A 23,781-nucleotide genomic window follows, 5' to 3' on the forward strand; every position below is an offset into this window, starting at 1 on the left:
GCTGACCTGACGGCGGGCAGATGGGACGTCAGGGACGACAGAGTGCTGCTTGCTACACCAATAATTGAAGCAATAATGTGAAGGCCATGTGTGGTGCAAGGGCCGGAATGGAAGATCCCACCGACTCAAGTCCAACGCGGTTAGATGGATACAAGGAGAATATAGATAAGGATATTTATTTAGCTCAGTAGCTAGCTTGGAAACTAATATGAGACATCTATGTATTTGATTGGTTACTATGCGTCTTTTAAATACAATTTCTCAAAGCTCCTGCTACTGCAGTTTCCCAATTAAGCCACACCCCTTCTGGTATACTTTGTGTTTTTCCATCATACTGGAGAATCACTTGGAGAATAAGCTATGCAGCAATGGATTGAGAGAATTAAACAACTGTAGTACAAGTTGGAAACAACATCCTCAGCTGCTGGTGTGCCGAACAAGTGACTGGAGCCTCTTCTTTGCACATTAACCTAATCTCATGTTGTGCCATCCCTTTAAATTCTGACACCACATCCACTCTCCACTGCCTGCTGCTCATTTCCTGCTCGGGCTTCTGCCAGACTTGACGGCACTTGAGGCCCCTGCAGCAGGAGCCTGCGGACGGGACCCCGATGTTTAATTTTTTCCGCACTCACCGGATTTGAAATCTTTACTAAAGACAGACCCAAGCAGGAGAGTCTCATCCAACTATTCACATGAAAGCACCTCAAGGGCAACTCAATGCATCGCCAGTGATCTGTGCCCTCAATGGGTGCATGCAACCAACCTTGAAGGGAGAAGGTCAGGCACCAACGTTACAGTGATTCCAAGTGAGATGACTAGGATATAATGGAGATCTAGACACCCAGGTGTGCTGGAGGTTAAGGGAAGACATTAATCAAGGTTGCTTTAGCACTGTGCTTTCCTCAAGAGATTATGTCTCGACAGCTGTGGGTGTGTTTGTGTTTGTGCAACTTCCTTCTGGCCCTTTCATGTAGACAAAGTTTTGCTTTCGGTTCATCTGAGAGTAATTATCCGGCTCTGCTATGGGTCCAGCAGAGTTAATGGGTCATGGTGTTTACTTGGTTTCATGTTTGATGTGTTTTTTCATCGCACCTTTTTTTAGCTTCAGTGGATGAAGGATTTCCTCATAACACAAGTTCATAAGAAGAGTAAAGCTAAACTAATTCTAGTCAACTTTTCAAAATAAAAACTGAATCCTAAACTACTAATTCACTCCGAAGGACACAATAATACATTTTAAGTGTATTATCAAAGCGTATAGACTAAGGGTAAATAAATTAGACACAACAAATTATGTTTGGAACCAGAAAGAAAAGTAGAGAATTTACGTTGGTGAAAGACAAAATAAGGCAAACCCCAAAGAAACAATTATGATGTGTCTCCTTTTTTTCCTTAATAAATCCCAAGACACAAAAGTCACATGATCTTAAACGTGAGAAAAATGAATATCCAGGAGCATCTCTCCTCTGAGTACCACGTGTACTTCCTCACGCTGCAGTGCTCCCCTTCAGTTTCATAAAGGTCTAAGGCTATCTGGGGAAATTCCCTCAACAGTTTGATTTTATAATTGCTTCCGGGGTAGACTATTAGCCCCCGTGTACAGTCAGCTGAGAACCATCTTGCCACATTAATTGCGTGCAATATAGCAGCAGTTATGGAAAATGCATAGGCCGACGTGAATTTATCTCTGCACATTTCTGTATTGCAAGTTGGCATGTTCCCTCCATTTTCCCATGTGTAGGCTGAGGAACGCAGTAAAAAACAAATTATTAATAGAAGTATTATCTGAGCTGCAATTCTCAGCCCTTAAAGATGTTCACACGTTTCACTCACTATTTGATTTCTGTTTTTGTTTTCTTCAGCTAAAAGCCGGCGAGACGGCTGCGGTCATCGCCAGGGAGTTGGCGGAGCAGACCAAGAGTAACCTCCAGGCGGGGGACATCACCTTCACGGTGAAGGCCATGGTCCAGCTGGTGGATCTCCTGGACGTGCAGCTGAGGAACCTCACGCCCGGCGGCAAAGACAGCGCCGCCCGGAGCCTCAACAAGGTAATGGGAGAAGAAACAAAACCATCCCTTTTATGCCCTGACTCAATTCTGTAACGAGGTGGATGAACATGACCTGAACGCATGGGGACATATCCCTCTTCTAAACCGCCATGTTCAGATCAACACCTACTGAAATGTAGGTTTTACTCTAGAGGAATTGATGATGGGGCGGCGTATAGCTCGCCTGGGAGAGGTTGATTCCAACCTCTTAGCTGCATGTGATTCCCCATCAAGAAAGGCCTATAAATTCCCCGGAAATATTAAAAAGATCAAACGACAAATGATATGGCACATTTCTCCCGACTATGAAGCCTATGAAGGGAATTTACAAAAATGGAGGCCCGCCCACCACAAATACCTGCCATTTTGTCCTGGGCTGTCAGGCAAAACAAAAAACAGCATTTCTCTCTGCTGCGGTCCATTCTAAAAAAATCCATCTCACTTAAAGATGTCATCCACATGTCCTGCTTGTCAAAAGCACCACATTTGGTCTCATGATTCCACTAATGAAACGGCCCTAGACTCCAGTGGGCATGACCTAAGCTGTGGGAGTACAGTGGTTTTCATTTAAGCCGAAGCTAATGCACCCCTCCCCCAATTCACAGCAGAGTGAAGCGATGCGAAGTCGAGCTTGAATAATACTTTCTGTCTGCCGAGCAGCCGAAGAGGGAAAGCAAACGTCAGTGAAATTCTAAAATGTCAGTCTTTAATTTTCTGGAGCGACTTCACTTGCAGAGGAGCCGAACACCTGTTCCGGGATGGCTTTTTTTTTCTGGGCTCCTTTTTATTTCATTGCCACAACAGACACAGATGTCCCCATTGAGATTTTAGTGCCAGTTTTCTCCAATGGAGATGGGAGGCAGTAAAGATGGCCAAAAAGGCCTCGGAAGGGAACATGATGGGGAAATTCACATTGAGGAGCAACTAGAGTTTATAATGCCTCTTGAAAAAGAAAAAAAAAATAGAAAGTTTCTCATAAAACACAGCGTCGGAGGTGGAGGAACTGTCATAGTCTCAAGTTTCTCCCGTAAAAAACAGGAAATGAGAAGAAGGATTTAGAGGGGAGTGAACCCCCCTCTAAAACCAGGATCATTTATTCAAGAGGTCACAGGTTCACAATTGATTAATAATTCTCTCTCCACTGAAACACAGTCCATACTGGCAGTGTGGTACATCTATGGGAATATACCTATAGCTTCCTCTTGCGTTCGTCTTTCTCGGCCAGTTCGAGTTTTCCCAAACGAAACCCAGGAGTCCACCGATCCTCCTCCTCTCTGCTCTGGCAGTGACGGGTGTTTACCTCCCGAGGTTTAATCATTTCTGACACAATCTGCAAAGAGCTAAGCGAATTAAAGGTATATATATATTATAGTTTTCGATAGCGAAGCAACAACAGTCTCTGCCAGCTGACAATGAAAGGATCGAGTTGGATCAGTGTCGTTTTGGTGATCAAAGGGTATCTTGGCCCGTTTCCAGGAGAGTGGGCTGGGATGGAGAGCAGGAGGTGCCTTTATGGGGACATGTAGCTCTTTGGAGCTAATCTGCACGGGATTTAGCACGGTACCAGAACCTAGTTGTTAATCCATAGAGTGGCTCCACTGTTTGAATCAGAAGTCGATTCGCTCTCTGTGCACTGCCGAGTCACTAATTTGATTCGGAGCTTCCGGCTAGTTTTCAGGTTTTTTCCGTTTTTGTGACAATTATCTTCCCCCTAGTGATGGCAGAGGCGTCCACACAAATACACTAATGTTTTAAAACGGAAACAGTTCAGTTTCAGTTCATACTCAAACCATTGTAATTCAGTATCCATGTTGTATTCACGATTGGTTGATGGTGTCTGAAAATGGATCACATGATAAGAGTCTGACAAATCAGAGAGCATCTGTCCTTAAGACCAATTCAGGAGACAAATATACAAAAGACATTATTTTGATTATGACGTTGACATGAGTTGCTGATAAAATATTTGAAAAATCTAGTTTTACACGCTTAAAAACTAGTAAATGTAGCAAAGGTGATGTGTTTTAAAACTGAGACACATAAGTGTGGAAGGAAGAAATATTAAATACTACAAAAATGTCACGGCCATATTCCTGAATCATTCCGGTTCTAGCTTTTGCTGCTTCCAAACATAATACAACTATTGATTTTCCCCCCATTTATTTGTCGGGAACCTTTAACTTTTCAAGAGGGAGGTGATCATTTACTTCCCCCCCCCCCCCCGGCTTCTGTTTTTCAATCAGAAATGTATTTCAAGTGGAGTTGTTTGCGTTGTTGACCTTTTCGCTAACTGTTGCATTTTCTCTGGGTTGCAGCTGCAGAAGAGAGAGCGCTCTTGCCGGTTTTACGTTCAGGTATTTGGACGTTATTTCCCCCCCCCCCCCGTAACATTCCTGTCACCTTCATTTTTTAAACATTTAATTTGAGGTTTGACCTTTTGAAATTAAAAAATAAGAAGGAAAACACAAAGCCACAGTTTGAAAGTCGGTATATACCAAACTGTACTTGTGGTAGAATCAAATGGTCAAATTTCATTGATATCATTTCAATGACATTGCATCCAAGTAAAAACCATTTAATCACCTGTCATCATTTACCCCTGCATGGATGTGTCGTGACGTTCCCCTCCATCTCTCATACGTGTGACCTGAGCATGAGGCTGAGAAGTTTTAGTATTTTCAGATGCCAAATAAGCTTTGTGGATTTTCTCTTGTGTCCCAATAATTATATTTTGTATAAACCGTCACATCAGCACTGATTCTCTGTGAAATAGCCCACGTCAGTCCAAAGTAAACCTCTCAGGCATGTAGCACGTTTCTCAGCAAATGCTTAAAAGCCAAAAAACTGACCTCATTACACCAGGAAGTCAGCTTCCAACTACTCACTCAGCCAAAGTTGTGGCATGTTATGATTCCGCCTAATGCATAATACATGTGTGTCCTAATTTAAGTGGGTCGCCCATCGCCCTCACTCAGCTACTTCCCTGGCTACTGAGTGATTTTTGTTACGCCGGGGGTGGGGGTCGACTTTTGAGCTGTCGTCAGAATCATTTATACCTTGACAGGAAAAACTTTGTGAGCAGTTGGCGCCCCCCTGTCTTCCATACAGATGTGTCTACTAAGCCAGATGTTGGTTCACATGTATGCTCGGCAGCGCTCAAGTTAAGAAACGCGCATTGTGCCCCGGATTCCTCTGAGGCGTGTCAGGAGCCACTTAGCCATGTACCGTCATGTGATTATGCAGATTGCCTCCACGTGGGATGTGTGTGTGTGTGTGTGTGTGTGTGTGTGTGTGTGTGTGGGTGTGAGTGTGTGTTTGTAGTTTGAGTGTTTTCACATGTGCAGATGTGTGGCGTTCTGCTTTTCTTTTTTTCCTCGAGCAAATGTCACACAGTCGCTCACAGACAACAATTTGTTAATTGTCTGTTTTGCCAGAAGCCTGATTTAGCTCCTTCTTCACAGACATCCACAGCTCAGATATCCAATGGGAGCGACACAGCAGCTGCTTCTGCTGACACATTTATTCTTGCAATGAATATGAGATTATTATTTTTTTGAGTCATTCACCATCTTCATTTCTTTTTGTAATTTGTTAATAGTTAAGATGCAGAACATGATGTTTGAGCAATTTTATTTTGAAAACTTGAATGCCCAGTTGTTTATTTGTTGTTTACCCTGATTTTAAAGCAGACATATTATACTTGATCATTTCAATTTGGGTCATTATACTCAAAATGGTTGACGTGCTCTAATATTCAGGAACAACCTCACCACCTTTCCTCAAACTGTCCATGGCTGCAGCTCCTCTTTTCAGCCTCTGTCTGAACGATTGGTTTTAGCTCCTGTTTCTTCAAGTCCCCCTTCTTGATAAAGCCCAGTCGGCTCATTGGCCAGCTCTCCCTCTCTGTTGTGATTGGTCGAACACTTCAAGCACTTATAGGAGGTCAGCACCTGCTTTGTTGGGGGAGTGCCAGACTGGTGCGTTTTTTTTAAATGGGATCACAACGGTGTGTTCACGAGCGTCAGTGTTTTCTCTGAGGAAGAGGAGCTCCATATACGGCAGACATTGGGAATTGTGTCTGTGCAGAACTTTTACTTGCACAGAAAAAACCAGAGGAAAGAAAAAAAAGTGAAAAAGCATAGAATGTCTCCATTCAAGTTTTGTTCGGATGGAACACGTGCCCTCTGGGGAATTGGGGAAGTCTCAATAGATACAACAGCATTATGGATTTTGCTGTTTTTCCAAGGGAGTGATTTTAACTACAATTCATGAAGTTATGTTTATTCGGACAAATTTGAACAAGCAGCCATTGGTGTTGCTAACCAGGAGAAATAAGATCCATTAAACTAAATACATCTACACTCTCTTGCCTCTTGGTTCAGGTGTCGTTTACACTTCTCACCGCCTTTTGTATTCTGCACACAGCCACACTCGGCCGTGCACCTTCTCCTCGGCCCCGTCCCCGAGCTGCGGGGGGGCTTGACAGATTCAAACAACAGTGCGGCGCTTTCACTTGACGAACCGGAATAATGGAGGAACATCTGTGGCCCTCGGTAAACACGGGCATCGACTGCACGCGCTGCCAGCCTCCGTGAGACTTTCATTGATTGGGGAAATTGGGCAGTGTTCTCTCCAGTGGGGCCCCTGGTGGCTGACGTAAGTGGGATTAGCAGAGGAATACAAAGCGAGGGGGGGGGGGGCCGGTGAGAGAGACCATGCACGTTGCAGCCAAACAGAATAAGACGGTAGGGGAGAAGATGGGATTACATGAGTAGTTGTGTTGAGGGATTCTTAAAAGTCTTGTGGTTGAGGTGTGGTGATGTGTCCGATGTGGAGTGATTCCCTCCAGGGGGGGGGGGGACTTCCATCACGATTAAGGGCTGAACAAGTAGATGTCGCTTGAATCCACACGGTACAGAGAGTCTCTCTCATTATCCACATCGGGCTCCTAACAACACAGATAGCGTGTTTGCTGTTTCACATTTTTCACAAACCGCAGAGACGACCCCTTCCTCCTCGGATCCTCTGCAGATAACTCCGGCGATTTAGTGCTTTTGAATCCTTTTCTCAGTTGTTAACAAACAGCGATATGTGCTGCGTGTCACAGCCAATTAAATCCCACTGAGCAGAATACGGCCTTGATAAAGCCACAGAGCGTGTAATGATCAACTCCCTGGGTTCTGAATTCCCCCTGCAGGAACACTCTCTCACTCTCCCTCTCTCTCTCTCTCTCTCCGCTGTGCTCTTTGATTTTGAACAAACTTGATCAAAAAAAAAAATGGCGGACTTCCCCCGGTGCCTTTTTGGTCCCGTTAACGGCAGCTTGTTTATAGGCAGTGACATTACGGCCGTCCAATTACTGCGGTTATTTCCATACACCTAGCGCCGAGCTCAAATCCAACACGCTAGCTTTTGAAATAGCTTGTCCCCCCCCCACGGCCATTTTTTTGGTTTCAAGTTGAGGATGTGCGATTTACAGTAAACGATGGCCCACCCCGCTTCCCCACATAAAAAAGATCCAAATAATATCGCGTGCCTTAGTTAAAGCCAAGTGAGTGTGAATTCTGCGGGGCTCGGGGGGGGGGGAATATTGAGCTACGACCCCCTCATTAAAATTACAACTTTGCGTGGGAGAGTTGCGGCGCCGGCTGACCTCAGATCAGGCGAAACAGAGGGAGGCTCCTGGTTTTCGGTGGGGGAGAAGTAACAAGATGATTGAAATTTCGCCCGGTAGTCAATTTGTTGAAAGAGGAAGACAACCAGGTCCTCATAAACACAGAGCTCGTGCACGGTTCTGCCTGAACGCTCTTTGTGAGCCGTCTCCGCTCCCAATGAGGAGCCTGGGCGAAAAAAACTGCTCTCGAAACATTCAAGGATTGGATTTTAACGTTCGTTGTATCATTTTATATATTTATATATATATATATATTATTTGTGTTTTTAATGAGATTCAGGTTTTATTTATACACTTATAGTGCATACTTGGATACAAAAGGGCTCGATGACTCTGTTCATTAAAAGCTGGGTGAAGGACAAGGTGAAAACCACTGAGTGGGTGTTGAATTAACTGCACTCGAAATCTAACCTGTGGAGTATTTGACAAGTGTTGACACGATGGATCTATTCAAGCTTTCATGAGCTTTCATCTGCGCGTAGGTTTATCTGTCTTGTGTGTGCATGGAGTCGGTGCAGCGTTAGTTTGACCAATATGCTGCTTTGAGCTTTAGTTTTTGTTCCTTAATTTACAAAGTAACACACATGTGTGTACTTATCAGTCACAACAATTACTGCGATTCACCAATTGTGGTGCAAGAAATGTCCGAAATCATTGCCATCGATTGACAGAATAAAGCAGGACCAGTAGACCTTGATTAAGGAAGGCATTGGAGATGTCAATTGAAACGCTCTGGTTTCTTTGCATGACCTCCGTGCAGCAGTTGAGGCTCCAGGCAATCAAATCACATCAAGTCAAACACAGGTCCTGCCAGAGAAGGAACATCATCATTCATTCTCAATGAAAGTCTAGTATTCCCTCTCTTTTTAGCTCTTCTTTGGTCAAAACTCAGGACAGATATCTTGCTCTCGAGCAGGCCATTGGTCCAGTGTGTTCTTAACGGGGTGCCTGATTTTGGCGGTGGACTTGTGTGTGTTCAATGTTGTGCGTTGTGCGTTTCATCCTGTCATTGCATTGACTGTGTGGCCCAGGCGATAAAAATTCCAGTAGCAGGAGATCAGCGAACAGGAAGTTGACTTGCTGAACTACAGTAAAATGTGCTTGTGATACAGAACACTTGGAAATGAAGGCATTTCTCCTCCGTGAGTCGGTTTCAAACCCAAGGCCTGTCCTCTCTCCAGTGGATGCTGGGGGGGGGGGGGGGGGGGGATTGTACAGTAGCACGATGGAACCTGAGACATAAGACAAGAGGCACGGAGGTAATCCCTCAGTACGCAGACACCACCTCCCGCTAAGAGAGAGGTTTCATGCAATATTAAGTGAGGATGCTGCAGAGATGCTCAAAGGAGACGGATGATTTGGCCCCGGCAGGTGAAATGAAACGGGCAAAAAGAGAGAGGCAGCGGTGATGCAACAGCGGGAACAAGAGACATTCCCACCTTGGTTTGTGTTTGTGTTGTTTCCACACTTTTTTTTCGGGGGGGGGAGATCAGCCTTCAACTTCGGCGAGAGGACAGGGAGTGAGGGGGAATCAACCGGTGAGCGGGGAGGAGAGGAGGGTTGAGGGGGACAGCAGCCGAGTGCACACGCGCCTGCGAGGGGGAAGCAAAGGGAGACCAGCCTCCGCCAGAATCAATTTCCCGGACCCAGAGTTCATTTCATCAATCAGCACACAGATAGAGGCACAAACACCAACACACACACACACACAGACACACACAGAGACACACACACACACAGCACAGTGAGGGCTTGAACCTGTGCCAGGCGAGCACTAACATCCAGCTCAGCCCCGCCTTCCCTCCTGCACGGTTATAAACGGCCGGAGCACTGCAGCGTTTCACCGGCGAGTCGTCATCCTCGTTTTTCCCCGAGCGCCAAACATTCCAGCAGTGAGTCCACTTTCAACGATTAGCAGTTCCTCGTGTTCCAGGAACCGGAATGCCATCGTGTGGCGGCGGCAGCAGCAGCAGAGTGAGCGGCCATATTTGACAGATGGAGTGGAGGTGTGCTAATAGCGGTGAAATAGCAGCAGGCCGCCGCCACGTCTCCGCCATGCAACGTGCACAGAGTGTGATGGTGGTGGCGGTAGCGTGGTGCTGCTCGGGTGCACCCCCCCCCCCGTTGAAAACGATGCCGTTCTCACTGATCCCGTGCAATTTTTACAGAGCGAGCCCGGGCGTTGTTTTTTTGTTTTTTTTCAAGAGTGTAATTTGCCGGCGCCGGGAGAAGCACAATTCCCCATATGGGAGCGGATTACATGGAGAGCACAAATACATACAGGCAGGGTTCTGGCACTGAAATAGCATCGTGGAAAAAAAATAAAACATGGCGTACAAACAGACTGGCCCTCATGAAGGATTTAACTCCAAAAGATAAAAAATGTCCTTTTCAGCTTGTGTTGTCTGGAAACCCTTTTTTAACCTGTAGATTCATAATTAACCTTTTTAGCATGAAGGGGCGGTTTGACATTTTGGTTTCCCCCCCAAGAAGCCAAGTTATTTTAACAGGATTTGACGTGTTAATTATTGAGCTGTTAAGGTGCTGGGAGGTGCTGGTGCTCCTAAGCTAACTGGCTACAGATCTATATTTACCACAAAGGAATGGGAGCTGTATCATTCCTCTCATGTAACTCAGGAAGAAAGAGAATAAGGGAGTTTTTACACCCGTCAGTTTAAACCAAGGTCCTGTTACCTCGTCTAAGTTTGACCTGTAGCCTGCTTGTCAGTGATTTGGCTGTAGTTTCATACGACAAAGTACTTCTGCCATTTGAATGACACAATAAAGGAGTTGGCTAACTTTATTCATTTTTCATTAATTAACTCTCATTGTGGTTTTACTCCCAGCTAAATGAACAATGTGTGAACAAATGTTTGAGGTAAAAATTATTAAAAACCTTTTATTTGGCTGCTACCGTCTCTATTTCTTAAAAAAAGAAAAGTCCGCACTGAGCTGAACCATCCGTGTCCTCCAGTCGGAGATCACCTCTGGACAAAAACAATGTCGGTGTAAAAAATGAATAAAAGCAACAAGCGCAACTGAAAAAAGATTAATTTAACGCCAATGAAGCTTTAGTCGTCCTGAGCCGGTTGAAGAGAAATGAGATAATTAGTTTGGAACTCAGTTACACTGACTCTCTGACAACATGAGCTGTCTCCACGAGGGTTTTAGGCTGTTGTTGCCCTTCGGCTCAAACTGAAACCATCCATCAACCGTCAAGGCCCCATAACATGTCTGAGAGATGTTTTTCTATGAAATCAAAGTTAGATATTTAACGTGGGAAGGAAATGTCTGTGCTGCCTTTTAAGTTTAGAGGCTTAAATACACTCACAGGCTGTTTAGAAGGAAACGGCGCCTGGACTCATCTAGAATCTCTGATGACATTCCACTGACTTCACATTCACGTTCGTTGCAAGAATCTTGTCGGAAAAAAATATTTTGATGCTCCGGTGGAAAAAGGTGCTTTAATGTAAAAAAAAAACATGTGAATATGCTTTTTTCTTTTCTTTTCTTTCATTCCTTTAACACCAGAGCTTTTCCGCCAGGGAGGTTTAGAATACACACATTTCTAAAAATATTAAACCACAACGTCCCTGAGGAGAAATAAACGTGAAGGACGTGTCATCGCTGTCCTCAATGAAAGCTTTAGTGCTGTTTGTCAGACATAGATGGATGAACAAAACACTCAGGGACACGAGGTAATCACACACAGAAAAACATGTTTTGACCTGTAGCTGGAGCTATGTTACGTGTCTTAACTATTTTACAGAAACAGAGGCTTCGGTGGGATGCACAGTTTTGTGATGGAGCACGGTGATTGTCCCTCGTTCGGTCCTCAGAAGCATTTTTGGCAACGGCAATGCTTCTTTCCCGTCTCGTCAACACGAAAGGACACTTTTTTTTTCTTATCACGTCGTACATGTTGTGCTCTCACGCTAGCTGAGAGAGCACGCTGCTAATTAGATTTACACGAGAGATGTTTTTCGAACATGGAGATTTGGAGTTTAAAAAAATGTAATTAAATCAAAAGTTTCTTCCCATCCAGCACCGTCCTGCTCCCTTCTGTGATTCAAAGCCACCGTCTGTTCTCCTCTAAGGTTTTGGGTCATTATCTCAATGTAAATTCTAGTTGTGTTGTTTTGTCTCACAATACTGACAGCGATATATACACAACTGCATCTGTGGCACCGTGTGTTTTGTGATAATGAAAGAGAGTTTATCATATTTGACAAAAGTAGTTTGAACCTGAAGGAATCAGTTGCTGTTTCTTTTACTGCATTAAAGCTATAAATTAAAGTTGTATTATATTCGTAATCACAAAAACGAAATGCACCTAGACTTATGTTATATATTGAGTAGACTCACCAAAGTCATCATGAGGTAGCAGGGCGTTGCATTTTGGTTATATTATAACGAGAGTAAAACACAGTGCCAACCAGTGAGCCATTTAACCAGCCATTTATTATTCATTGCCGTTTGGTGTGGATAAAACTTTAACACCTCATCCGGGGACGTGATTTGCACTCGAGTTGCGTCAGGTGGATTTTCATTTTCGGCAATGGTGGCGCAGAGAACAGCTCCCATGATCCCTTGCTGCTTCGTGAGTGATTCTGACTTAATTTATCTATTTTTTGACTGCTTGCCTTTGTGCCATAAAACTTTCTGAACTGCCTGAAGTGAGGCTTCCTCAAACCATTTGACCCACAGTCGTGTACTCAAGTTCCGATATTTGTGGCATGTGTAAAAACCAAGTGTGAAACCCAGTTAGAAAACACTGCACAGTCATTATGTCATGATTTCACTCGCTGGTTTGAAGTAGACGAACATGTTGTATTAACAGTAATGAGTTATGATCCGGTGCAAGTGCAGATAATGCACCGTGAAAAATTGTGTCTTTGTGATGGCCCTGTACGCAAACACGTCTTTACTCCAAGATTCAATTTGGATGCAACACCCGCCCATAGGAACCTGTGGTTGTTTTGTCCACTCTTTGTTTTTTTAATTATTCGTCGCATATTCCGTCCTCATCAAGTTCCCCCCCCCCCCCCCCACCCCTTTGTGTACGCCTCTCGTGCATGTGCGTTAGAAAGCCAGACGCCGACTCTGCAGGTCCATCAATCCTTCCTCTGAGGAGCCATCATTGAAGAAGTGCTGAGGAATAATAGAAAAAAAAGAATAGACTCCCTGTTGTGAACAGAGAGGGAGAAGAATGTCAGCGCCTGGAGAAAAAGAGCTCCTTAATTGAGAGTGAATCAACCTCTGCCTTTAGCTGAATGGCAAAGGGCGTTGATGGAGATTGGCTGCAGATAATGAATAATTACCGTCAATGGTGTGTGTGTGTGTGTGTGTGTGTTTGTGTGTGTGTAGCTGTTTTGTTGTGCACAGCCTGTTTGTGGTTGGTCTTGTATGCAAGCAGGTGGAAAGCTGTGTGTTCACTCTTGCGTCATTCTCTCACCACGTCTGTCTGTGTGTGTGTTTGTTTGTTTGTCTGTGTACGTGTGTGTCTGTGTGTGGGGGGAGGGGGGGGGGGCGGCGTAATGCGTGCAGTTTATGCCTTGAATAAGACAAAGCCAGCTGGTGCTATTTGAAATGCTCCGGCGGCCGCTGGAGAATTCAATACACCCCAGTCGTCCGTCTCTCCTCACGATCACAGTGATTCCGAGCAAACACACAACTTAACGCATTCGAGGTAATTGGAGGTTTCCATAACACTCGTGCTTTGTGACTTTAAGTATTTTTTCTTGTTTTCCTTTCCCTCTTCTTTCGGATCGGGGGGGAATCATTCGACACATTGGAGCACCAGACGTTGCCTCCAGCTTTCTCCTCACGCTGTTTCGGAGTCGCGCTAAAAAAAAAACTCTCATTCCCTTTCATAATCCGCTGATCAAACGGGGGGGGGGGGGCTGCGGGGGGGATCTGAGCGGAGTTCACAGGGCTCTGCGACGTGACATTTCTATGCACATCACAGCTTCCCCCCGCGTCTCATAAAGTGGCTTTTGAAGGAATGTAAAGGAAGCGTGAAAAAAGAATCCCGAGCACATTTTCAATCAGAAGTATGATTTCTCTCCGCAGAGCGCCGGGCGTCGCTATTATTAGCCATTCAGGAAATTTCCCCGTGATTATGCGTTTGACCACCTACCGCACTGTAATGGCTTGGAAATAGCTTTTTTTTACTGGGAAGGAATTGCTTTGCTTGACCAATTAGTATTCCGTTCGTAAATCTCGCCATTGGCACTTTTAAATCTTTAATGGCTCCTAATTTTTCATCTTGTCTCGAGAACGCATCCGGGTTTTCTTCCTTGCTTACTTTCCCTCGGCGTTGTCGCGGGGAGATTAAAGAAGGCGTACGACTTGTTCGACGCCATTAATATGCAGGAGAGATTTCGGCTGAGTGGTCGCAGATGGCTGCCACCGGCACAAACCCTCTGCAGCCACTGGAACGTTTTAAGTGTTGTGGCATGCTTTTTTTTGTGTGTTGTTGTTGTCGTTATATCGCCTGTGTGTGCTGTGATTGTCGGCACGGAGGAGCATTTATCACACCAATTACAGACTCTCGCCCTCGGGTCATGTAAGAATTGGCCTGTAGTCTTGTAGGTATTGGCTCTGATTCATTTACATGATTAATTCCCCCTGTAGACAAAAAAGGAAACAAGCGACAAACAACATCTCCTGCGTCGTTACAGATTCAGGTGTCGCCCACGATCCGTGTCCAAAAGCATAACTCGTAAATGAACTGGAAACAAGGGGTCGTGGAGTTTCTCAGTGGGAAAGCTGATAAGAAATAGTAGTTTCAGTCCAAATGAAGAAGAGAGGAGAAAATCACTTTCATGCCTCTTCTTTATTATTTTATTTCACAGTCGTGAACTCTCTTTCATCGTCCTTCACTCAAACCAATTTTAACAAATCACCGTGCACACAAACGCTCCTTTGTGCTAAATCAATGCTTTGCACTCTCCGCAGGCCATGGTGGAGACGGTCAACAACCTGCTGCAGCCACAGGCCCAGGCGGCGTGGAGGGAGCTGAGCACGGGCGAGCAGCTGAGGGCCGCCACCACGCTGCTGGACACGGTGGAGCAGGGCGCCTTCGTCCTCGCCGACAACCTGCTGAAGACGGACATCGTGCAGGAGAACACCGAGAACATCCGTGAGTACAGGGGAACTCTCTTTGCATCCTAATGTTGCTTATTCTGATCCAACTTTTTCTCTACAGGGTATTCTGCTATAATTAATCCATGTACAAATAGCTTAGATATGTACAGGACTTATCAAGGCGCGTTGACAAAGTCTGGAACATGAACAAATAAAACAAACCAAGGACACAGGTAGGTTATGAACTTCTGTTGGTCTGAAGACTTGTTGAGACGAGATAAGTGGAAGGAACTGATTGAAACTCTCCCTCGGCAGTAAAAATCCACCGTTTACACAAAAAGTGCGGTATTTTCGAGTGTGTCTGGTCCTTGGGATGTTTTCCCGCGGTGGTTTACAGAGATCACCGTCCTGCCATCGATCCACCGTGCTGTCATATATCGACAGCCGAGCACTTGAGGTGGTGGAGCAAGTGTGAAGGTCACTGGAGTAATGCCCCCCCCCCCCCCCCCCCCCAGGAGGTGAGGTTTGGCAGGGCTTCTTTTGGCTTCTATGGCAGTCAGCTGTAAATTGACAATTATCTCAAATGATTGTGTTTATATTTGTGTCAAGTATTAGATGGAATGAACCAGTAGTCGTGCAGATCAGGGATCGGTGCTCATCACACAGCGTATACTTACCGAGCGAGTTCGGGTAATGGAACTTCTGTCGTAACCCCCCCCCCAGCGGGGTTTTTCTTGAAAACTGGAAACATCAGTTGTTGAAAAGTGGAATTTATTAAATCTGCAGGTTTGCATTGAGAGTCATTTGCACAGCATCAAATAAAAGAAAAAAGGAATTGAATATCTTTTCACAGACTCTGGCTTGTGGGGGCAAAGGGAATTTAAAAAAAGAATAATGTTATGATGTATTGCCCTCATCTCTGAACGTGCGTTTTTTTTAAGTTCCTGCTTCCATAGCAACCTTAGAATATAGGTGTGCTGACTTAAAAGCAAGCAGGCGTAAGGAGAATTAATCAAATGGATTTTATTGTGCCTGGCACACGATTTCATCCGGGTAAGGAGATCCTGGGCTTGTTTAACGGTGGGAACGAGACCATGCCTGCGCGGCTTTACGGCGCATGGTGCTGGTGCTGGTTAATTATGTGCCGGTGACATGTTTACTAGGCCTTATCTCTCTGTTTGCTCAGCTCATTTTTTTTTTTTTTTTTTTTTTTTTTATCCCGGCCGGTTGCCTCCTGCAATCCCTCATGCCACGCGGGGCAGTTAAATGAGGGCAAGGGGGCCCATTTAAACATTGATAATCCCCGCGCCGGCTAATTATTGATCCCTCACACTGAGTTACAAGCGGAGCGAAGGGTGACACGTGCGCAGGTTGCACTGTCGCCCGTGCACGTTGCATCTGGTGACGCGTTCTCCAACGTCAGATGGAGCCGGTTTGCCAATATTAAAACCGTACGGATGCCTCGTTCTAATTTTAGGATTTAAGCCGATAATGAGATCTGTTTTCTTTGCTCACAGAGGACAGAAAAAGAAAAGGATGTTCCCTCAACCGTTGTGTTGATGTGTTTGTGTTCACACGTCACAGTGCATGTGCTCGTCTGGGGCTTTGTCTGCAGCGAGAGGGTGCTTCACTCTCTCCGCATGGTAATCTTATGAGCAGATTTCTGCCGATTAGCATGTTATTTAGACCGGCTTTGAAGGTATAGCCTTTGGGTCCAGCAACTACTATGGCATCAAAGAAATTCCCCAAAGCCCCGTCGTAAGCTCTTTTACACAACCACACTGGGGAAGGAGAATATGAGAGCGAGAGAGAGGGGAAGAAAAATGCTCCCTTTCTTCTGAAGGCGGGCTTGGAATCCAGGGAACGGTGAGCTATCTGGGGTATTGTCTTAGCTCAGTTGAATAGGAATGTATCACTGATCCCCCCCCCCCACCCTATCCCACACCCCCGGCCTTTGGAAACGCACAAGAGAATGTTAATACAATTTTTTTTTTTTTTTATATATATAAAGTATGGGAAGCCTTCGGTTTGAGAACAGGTACAAAGGACGGATTTAATGTAGCCCTCCTTCGTAGCTTTTCATGGACCACTAACCTTTATCAAAGTGAGAGGTGACATGGTCGCTCGACACGTCGGCTGAAGGTCTCATCAGGTCGAGTGAAGTTTCAATTTGTCACGCCTTGTTTCAAGTTTCAAGAGTAGATTTAGGTAGATCCTGGATGGACAGGTGAGCGTAGCCACCATTATGTTTTATCTCAAAGACTGTATATCAAGATGGAGGTAGCATCTCCATTTCCTCCAGCTATCCAGAAATTAAGCTAAAATATCACGGATATAAAAGCTGCCATCTCTGACAACGTGATTTGGAGCTGGAGTTTGCGGAGTGGCGTTTATGGGATGAAGCTGTGGTAGCAAAGTCCCATCGAATGTCCTACAGCATAAAACAAACAAATTCAAACAAAACTAAACAGGAACAATTTATAATTTCACAAACATCAGTGTGCATAGAACAACCTAAGACGTTTTAGTTTGGCTTCTGTCCTATCCATTAACGTGGAGGAGGAAGGGTTTGTCACTCTCGATATCGTATTCGGAGGGAAGCAAGTGACACCATATGTTTTGGGAATTTAAAGGAATACAGCAGATGGGGGGGGGGGGGGGATTTGAGGTGATGAGAAGAAGACGCAGTACCAGAAACGTCCGATCAAAAATATTCATGCACCTGCACGAGATTGAACACGACTTGTCAGCAGGTAGCCGGACTCTGATGACTGAGCCGCTGACTGTGAAGGAGGTATGAAAACAGCTGCTTCCAGTTAACCGGGTGCAAGCTTCAGTTGTCTGTCAAAACTCGAGCCGAGCTCCACTGAAGTCGACGACTTTGTTTACAGAGAAATATCTGAGTTTGACTCTTCTTTTGTTTTTAAAGGAGACATATTCAAGTCCTGCTCAGGTTGATCGTTTTATTTTTGGGGTATAAAAGGTTTACATGGTCTGTTGTTGAGAGAACACCTCCCTCTCCTTGTGCTGTCCATCACTGACTGCAGCTCCTCTGTGCAGCCTCTGTCTGAAACACTTCTTCCCCTACTGTCCCTTTTAAGGCTCTCCTCTTCTAGGAGTCTAGGAAATGGCGAACTCTGCTCGTGATTTACTTATTCCAATAATAATTATGCAAACGTAACAGTGTCAGAAGTTTTACCCACTGAAGAGGCTATTTTTTTACTGTGGACTTTTTAAGTTTACCCCCAAAACATACTGGAAAAGCAACAAATGTATTCTTGAAAGTTTTATTTCAGACTCTCTAGATTATGTACATTTGTTTCCATAGCATTACAGTGGCTACATTTCAGGAAGTGGCAGATTGTATGCAAACATGACTTCCTTCTCAGGAACCGCGGCATCATTATGTGAATTCCCCGGCGAGATTCTCCCCCTCAGTGCTGGCAGCTTGTTTCCCCGGATCCCTCCACACCGCTCACCTCTCGTTCCTTGAATATGAGATTTCGTGCCGCTTCCTCTCCTCCCCAGTGCTGTAATGAATCCGCGGCATTCATCCGAGTGCATCCGGGAGCTAATGTGACATTTAGGAATGCCTCGACTTCACCCAGGTCACCCGTACTTGAGATTAGCGCACACTCCGCTGCTTTATTAACCCCCGAGTTGTGTCCTGGTGTAATAACTTTGAGGGAATGAGCTTCTTCTTGCAGCCCGGCTCGTATCAGCGGCTCGTTTTCCTCTTCTGTGTGACGCCGGAGTCTTTGAACCATAAATTAGGAGCCGGCTTCAGACACAACAGCTGCCGAGCTGCCGCAGAGGCGAGCTCGTCTTCCCCTCGCTGGTGTTTATCTCCTCCTCACATCTCTGGCTCTCTGCTCCTCATCAGAGGAAGATTCCTTGAAAGGAAAGCAGTTTTTTATTAATTTCTTCAAAGGGCCCAGACAACCTTTTGTTTTTAGTTATTTATTTGTTCACGGTTTCCGAAGAAACAGCCTCACCTGAACGCCTGATAATCACTTAATTAAGAAGCCTACAGTGAGACACTGCCCCCCCCCCCCCCCCCCCTGCATGCAGAGGCTTGAGAGAGAGGCAGGCCCTCAAAGCGGCGGGAATCAGGAGAGGATGTGTCACATTTAATGCCCGTCGGAGATGCACTGATTAATAAAAACCAGCTCCTACAGGAGGATGTTTGAATCAGTCAAGTGGCTGAAGATGTCTGTGTGTGTGGGGGGGGGGGGTTTGCTGCTGTCTCGTGAGGTTGTTGGGTCTTTATGTGATTCCAGCGATGACAGGTGCAAAAGCGTACGAATCCGCTTTATCGTTTGTTTAGCTTAACACTTACACAGAGTGAGCACAATGCGGCTGTGCTAGACAGTGTTACAGCCTTGTGCATGCGAGGTGGAGGATGAAAGCTAGAGACGGAGAAATTTCTTATGACCTTTGTGAATTGACGTCAACAGAAAATGTCAAACTTGTTGAATACGGTCAGCAAAGAACATTTTCCTTCTTTACGTTTAATCACACAGCTGACGGGCTCGTTCTTATTTTCCAGGCACCTGAATGTTACTTAGCAGAAAGTAGCACGTCTTAGAAAACACTTATGTATATTGATTACAATGGTATTTAAAAGATGCTGCAGTGTAATAAATCTCTTCCAGCGAGAGTGTATTCAAGTTAGTGTATTCAAGACTTCTGCAGATTCCTCAGGATATAGGTTTTGCACTTTTTAGGTTGGATTGTGCATCATAGAAAATAGCATTGATCATTAAATGCCTCTCTGTGTGTGTTTTTGTGTGTGTGTTTGTGTGTCTGCAGAGCTGGAGGTTGCCCGGATGAGCACCGAAGGAAATTTACCCGATCTGAAGTTCCCACAAACCGGAGGACAAGGCAACTCCATCCACCTTTCGGCGAACACGCTGAAGCAGCACGGGCGAAACGGTGAGAAGTCTGTTTAAATTGTGTTTTTTTTTTTTATTCCCTTATTGTTGGTTTGAAGTGTAACCTTGTCCTCACACACAGTTTCTGTTATTCTACAATCCGACGGTGAAAGAAATCCTGTTTTATTGTACTGCTTGGAGAAATAAAAACTAACCCGAGTCAAGCGATCCTCCCCAATTAATCACAACTCCCTTTTGTTATTTTTCTCTCTTTCCCACCTCTGGATGTGACGTTGAACGGTGCCGCGGTGGTTTTGTTGAAATTTCATTACCCACGCCGGAGAATCGCTTTCAAACCGCCGCCCCCAAACCCTTTTGTCGGGGCTTGCATGTAAAGAAACAGGAATAGCTCTGCCACCTTTTAAACAAGGCCCCGGCTGCAGACCTATTTATGTGCGAGTGCTGCGTCTGAACTGTAATTGAGGCAGTTAGAGACAATACATGGATACGTCTTCAGGAACAATGTGGCCCCCACCGTTTCCTATGACTATTTTTCGGCGCATGTGAATCAGAATCGCCTCTCCACGAGACGACTCCGTCCACGTCCAGCCGTGCCCCGGCCGATCATTAAAGCAGGGTGGCTAATACCCCCCCCCCCACACACACACACACACACACACACACACACACATCATCATCATCCAGCTCCATAAATTGTTTTCTTTTCATCTGAGCGAGTGATCTCGGTATCGGCGGGAGGGAACTTTTCTTTCATATCAGTGCTCCAAAGTGAGACAGCAGGAGGGGAAGGAGATGTGTAGCGGAGAGAGAAAGAGAGAGAGAGAGGAGGAAATTATTAACAAGAAAAATGCTGGCTTTTGTCGGCGCAAAATAGAAAAGTGGTAATGGCGTTCTTTGAATACCAAATTGAAATCGACGTTTGTTGATGCAGCAACAGTTTCTCCAGTTTTTCCCATTTTTTTTTTTTTTGTTTTCCCGCGGCCCCCGACACTGGTTTCTGTTTTGACAGTTTCTCTATATACACTTTCTGATTCCTGTGTTAACAACACTTCAGCTGAGGGATTGTTTCCAGTATTGTTATTTACAGATTTTCCCCCAAGTGTTGCAGAAGCTCAGCAGTTCAATTCATAAGCCCTATAAGTAGTATATATATATATATATATATATATATCTGGGCTGCTTGGATGGAAGAAGGAAAAGACCCACGCACATTCCTGTTATTTCTTATAGGTTGGACCTGTAGCTCCAACATAACGGAATGTTAAAGCTACAATACACAGTTATATTTTCGGCGATGGGGCTTTTACAGCTTTGTGGTGACAGCTTGAGAAAGGCCACAAATTCCTGCAATTCCTTCAACACTGAGGCTCTGTATTCGACACCAGCAGAATGCGATCAAATTCTTCTAATGACCTTCAACACACACCAGGAGCTGCTGACATCCACCTACCATGTTAGCATTTAAGCTGCTGTAAGACGTGAACTGATGATAAAATAGAGCGTGGACATTTCACATACTAATAAAGCAGCAGGAGGTCAAATCAAAAATAATTGCAATGATTTGAAAATTAGGGTTTCAACTTTCAATATTTGGGTTGTCCACACACTTTTGGCCATATTCTATATCCTGACTGAGCCTTTTCTCCAATCGTCGCCCTGCAGGTGAGATCCGGATTGCCTTTGTTCTGTACAAGCACATCGGCATCTACCTGTCCACGGAGAACGCCAGCATGAAGTTGGGCAGCGAGGCCCTGGCGACCAACTACTCTGTCATCGTCAACTCGCCGGTCATCACGGCGGCCATCAACAAGGACTCCAACAAGGTCTACCTCTCGGACCCGGTCATTTTCACCATCAGGCACCTCCAGGTAAGACTCTGCATCTGTGGGAGCCTCCGTGCTTTGATCTTCCTCCCTCCGCCTTTAATATGCCTCTCTCTCTCTCTCTTAAACTGTCTCGATAGAAGCAACTCATCACCATTTTCTTTTATCCCCGAGGCGCAACAGAAACCCACAAATCCCATCTCAAAGCGAGAAGATTGAGTTTGAACGAGGAAGTTTTGTTCAAAGACATGCGTGAAGAATTAAATCGTGCTAAACAGAATTGCTCGCAAGGTGTTGCCGGGGATGCATGTTGTCATTTATTAGTTTGAACCAACAGCGGCCTGATCTCCCTGAACAAATAGCAATCTCACTGAGCTTCACTGGAGGCCGCTTAGTCATAGTGGGAGTCGCGACTTCTCCCTCTTGACTCCATTATCTTCTCCACACTCTGCTACCCTCCAAATATCCCTGTTTGTGTCGACAAAACAGCGCCCTCAGCGATTATCAGGGATGTTGAACAGCCAGGGGAGAATTTGCGGCAGGGTCTGGTGTGTAGGAGGAACCTGGTCGGAAGCAGCAGAGGCAGCGCACGGAGGGATACAGAGGAAAAGAAAGCTCCTGGATGTCAAAAATTAAATGGCTGAAATAATGTCAGGGGCCAATGTCAGCGTAGTTATTGCGGTGACTCACCTGCCTTAAGTGTGATTTGTAATTTGGACTGTAGAGCCATTCATTTTACTGTTGGTCAAATGTTGGGGCACCGGCTCTTTTATAACCCTGTCTTGCTCAGCTGGAGTCATTTCAATAAAAACAGTGCCCTTTTGGAAAAGTGTGTTTTCTACACCGGGGCCTCGTCCACTTAGTAAACCGGAGAGCGCGGTGCTGCCGATCATATTCAAGGGCCATAAACATGCACATTTACATATAGAATATGTTTTGTTTACACCGTGGGCTTCACAGTGAATCATAAAATCCGCATGATTAAAGTTAAACTTTATTGGATGCTATGTTCACGTTTTGTGCATTGAGCGGTTACATCAAACCAAGACCTCCCACTTCTCTGGTGAACTGGTACACCAGTCAGAGGGGTTATTAACCGGGCGCTCTGATTAGCTGCTTATTTATGGCTGTGGGCAATTATATTTTTTTCTTATTCTTTTCTGAGGGGATAAATCCTTTTCTATTTTGTTGCATTTTATCATCCTTTTCTTTGCTTGAATTCGGTCCTCAAGGCTTATTCATGCCCAACATTTGATGTGAATACAGAAATGGACTGCGCCCTCTGTCCCTACTTCTGAAAGCTTACAGACACGAACAAAACAGCATTACCACTGGAAAGTGTAGCAAATAGTTCAAGCGACTTCCTACTTACTTCAACCGGGTGCTACTTACTCTCCAAGCATTAAAGTGGATGAATCTTCTAACGTCAAGGGCAGCATAAATTGACCTCCAGAATCCAAACGGTTCTTATTGTAGCAGTAAGAATGCAGCCCTGAGGTAATGAAGTGTTGTACATGATGTGTGAGGCTGATCCAGAACCAATGAGAGATATTAGTCATTACCCAAATCAACTCAAACTTGCCCTCGATGGAACGAACCACAGTAATCTTGACTTGCTAAGCAGGGGATCCCACTGTTGTGTCCCCGCCTCTCAACCATGTGGCTCTGGATCACTGGCCTCCTGGGACAATGATGGCGATGTGTCCTCTAGTTATTGTTTCGCTTCCTTGCCTCACCACTTAATGGGACCAATTAAAGCCATTAATGGGACAGAGGATTCGTCCTATCTCCTTGCTGCCGAGTATTTTTACACAGGGTTTGGGTGTGTGAAGGGTGAATTCAATCAGCGGCAAATTTTTACATTCACAGAGGATGAACCTTATTAGGCTAATTACCCCCGAGCAAGTGTGAAACTATGAAGAACGGCAGCTCCTTGCGTGTTTATGAGGAAGCAGACGCAGTTAACCTTGGACGCTACGAGCCACCAAGCAGGCGCACTTTTCCTTTTCTTTTTTTCCGAAGCTACAAAAAAAGAAATCGGGCACAAGAGGCAAAGGCTGTTGATGTATCTGTTTATCAGCGGCTATGTGTTCTGCTGTGCTCGTGTGTTGCCCAGCCCCAGCGTCGCCAATGACTTTTTACGAAAATGGCGAGCGGGATAGCGGGGAGGCGTGCCTGTCGTTAGGGCCGCAGACAGAGGTGGTGCCCATTAAACAGTGGGGCGGCCCATTGTCACGCGGTGAAAGTTA

General features: G+C 45.2%; 1 protein-coding gene across 1 annotated transcript in view; it reads left to right on the forward strand.

Annotated features, from left to right (window-relative positions):
* LOC133950059 (adhesion G protein-coupled receptor L3-like) overlaps positions 1–23,781 on the forward strand; it is a 187,094-nt gene that overhangs the window by 127,314 nt on the left and 35,999 nt on the right. The window contains exons 10-14 of the mRNA XM_062384227.1: positions 1,866–2,051; positions 4,367–4,405; positions 14,686–14,869; positions 19,627–19,749; positions 21,372–21,577. Coding sequence (XP_062240211.1) covers positions 1,866–2,051; positions 4,367–4,405; positions 14,686–14,869; positions 19,627–19,749; positions 21,372–21,577 — 738 coding nt within the window. The remainder of the gene's footprint in view (positions 1–1,865; positions 2,052–4,366; positions 4,406–14,685; positions 14,870–19,626; positions 19,750–21,371; positions 21,578–23,781) is intronic.

This window comes from Platichthys flesus, chromosome 24 (genome assembly GCF_949316205.1).
Source record: "Platichthys flesus chromosome 24, fPlaFle2.1, whole genome shotgun sequence".
NCBI lineage: Eukaryota > Metazoa > Chordata > Actinopteri > Pleuronectiformes > Pleuronectidae > Platichthys > Platichthys flesus.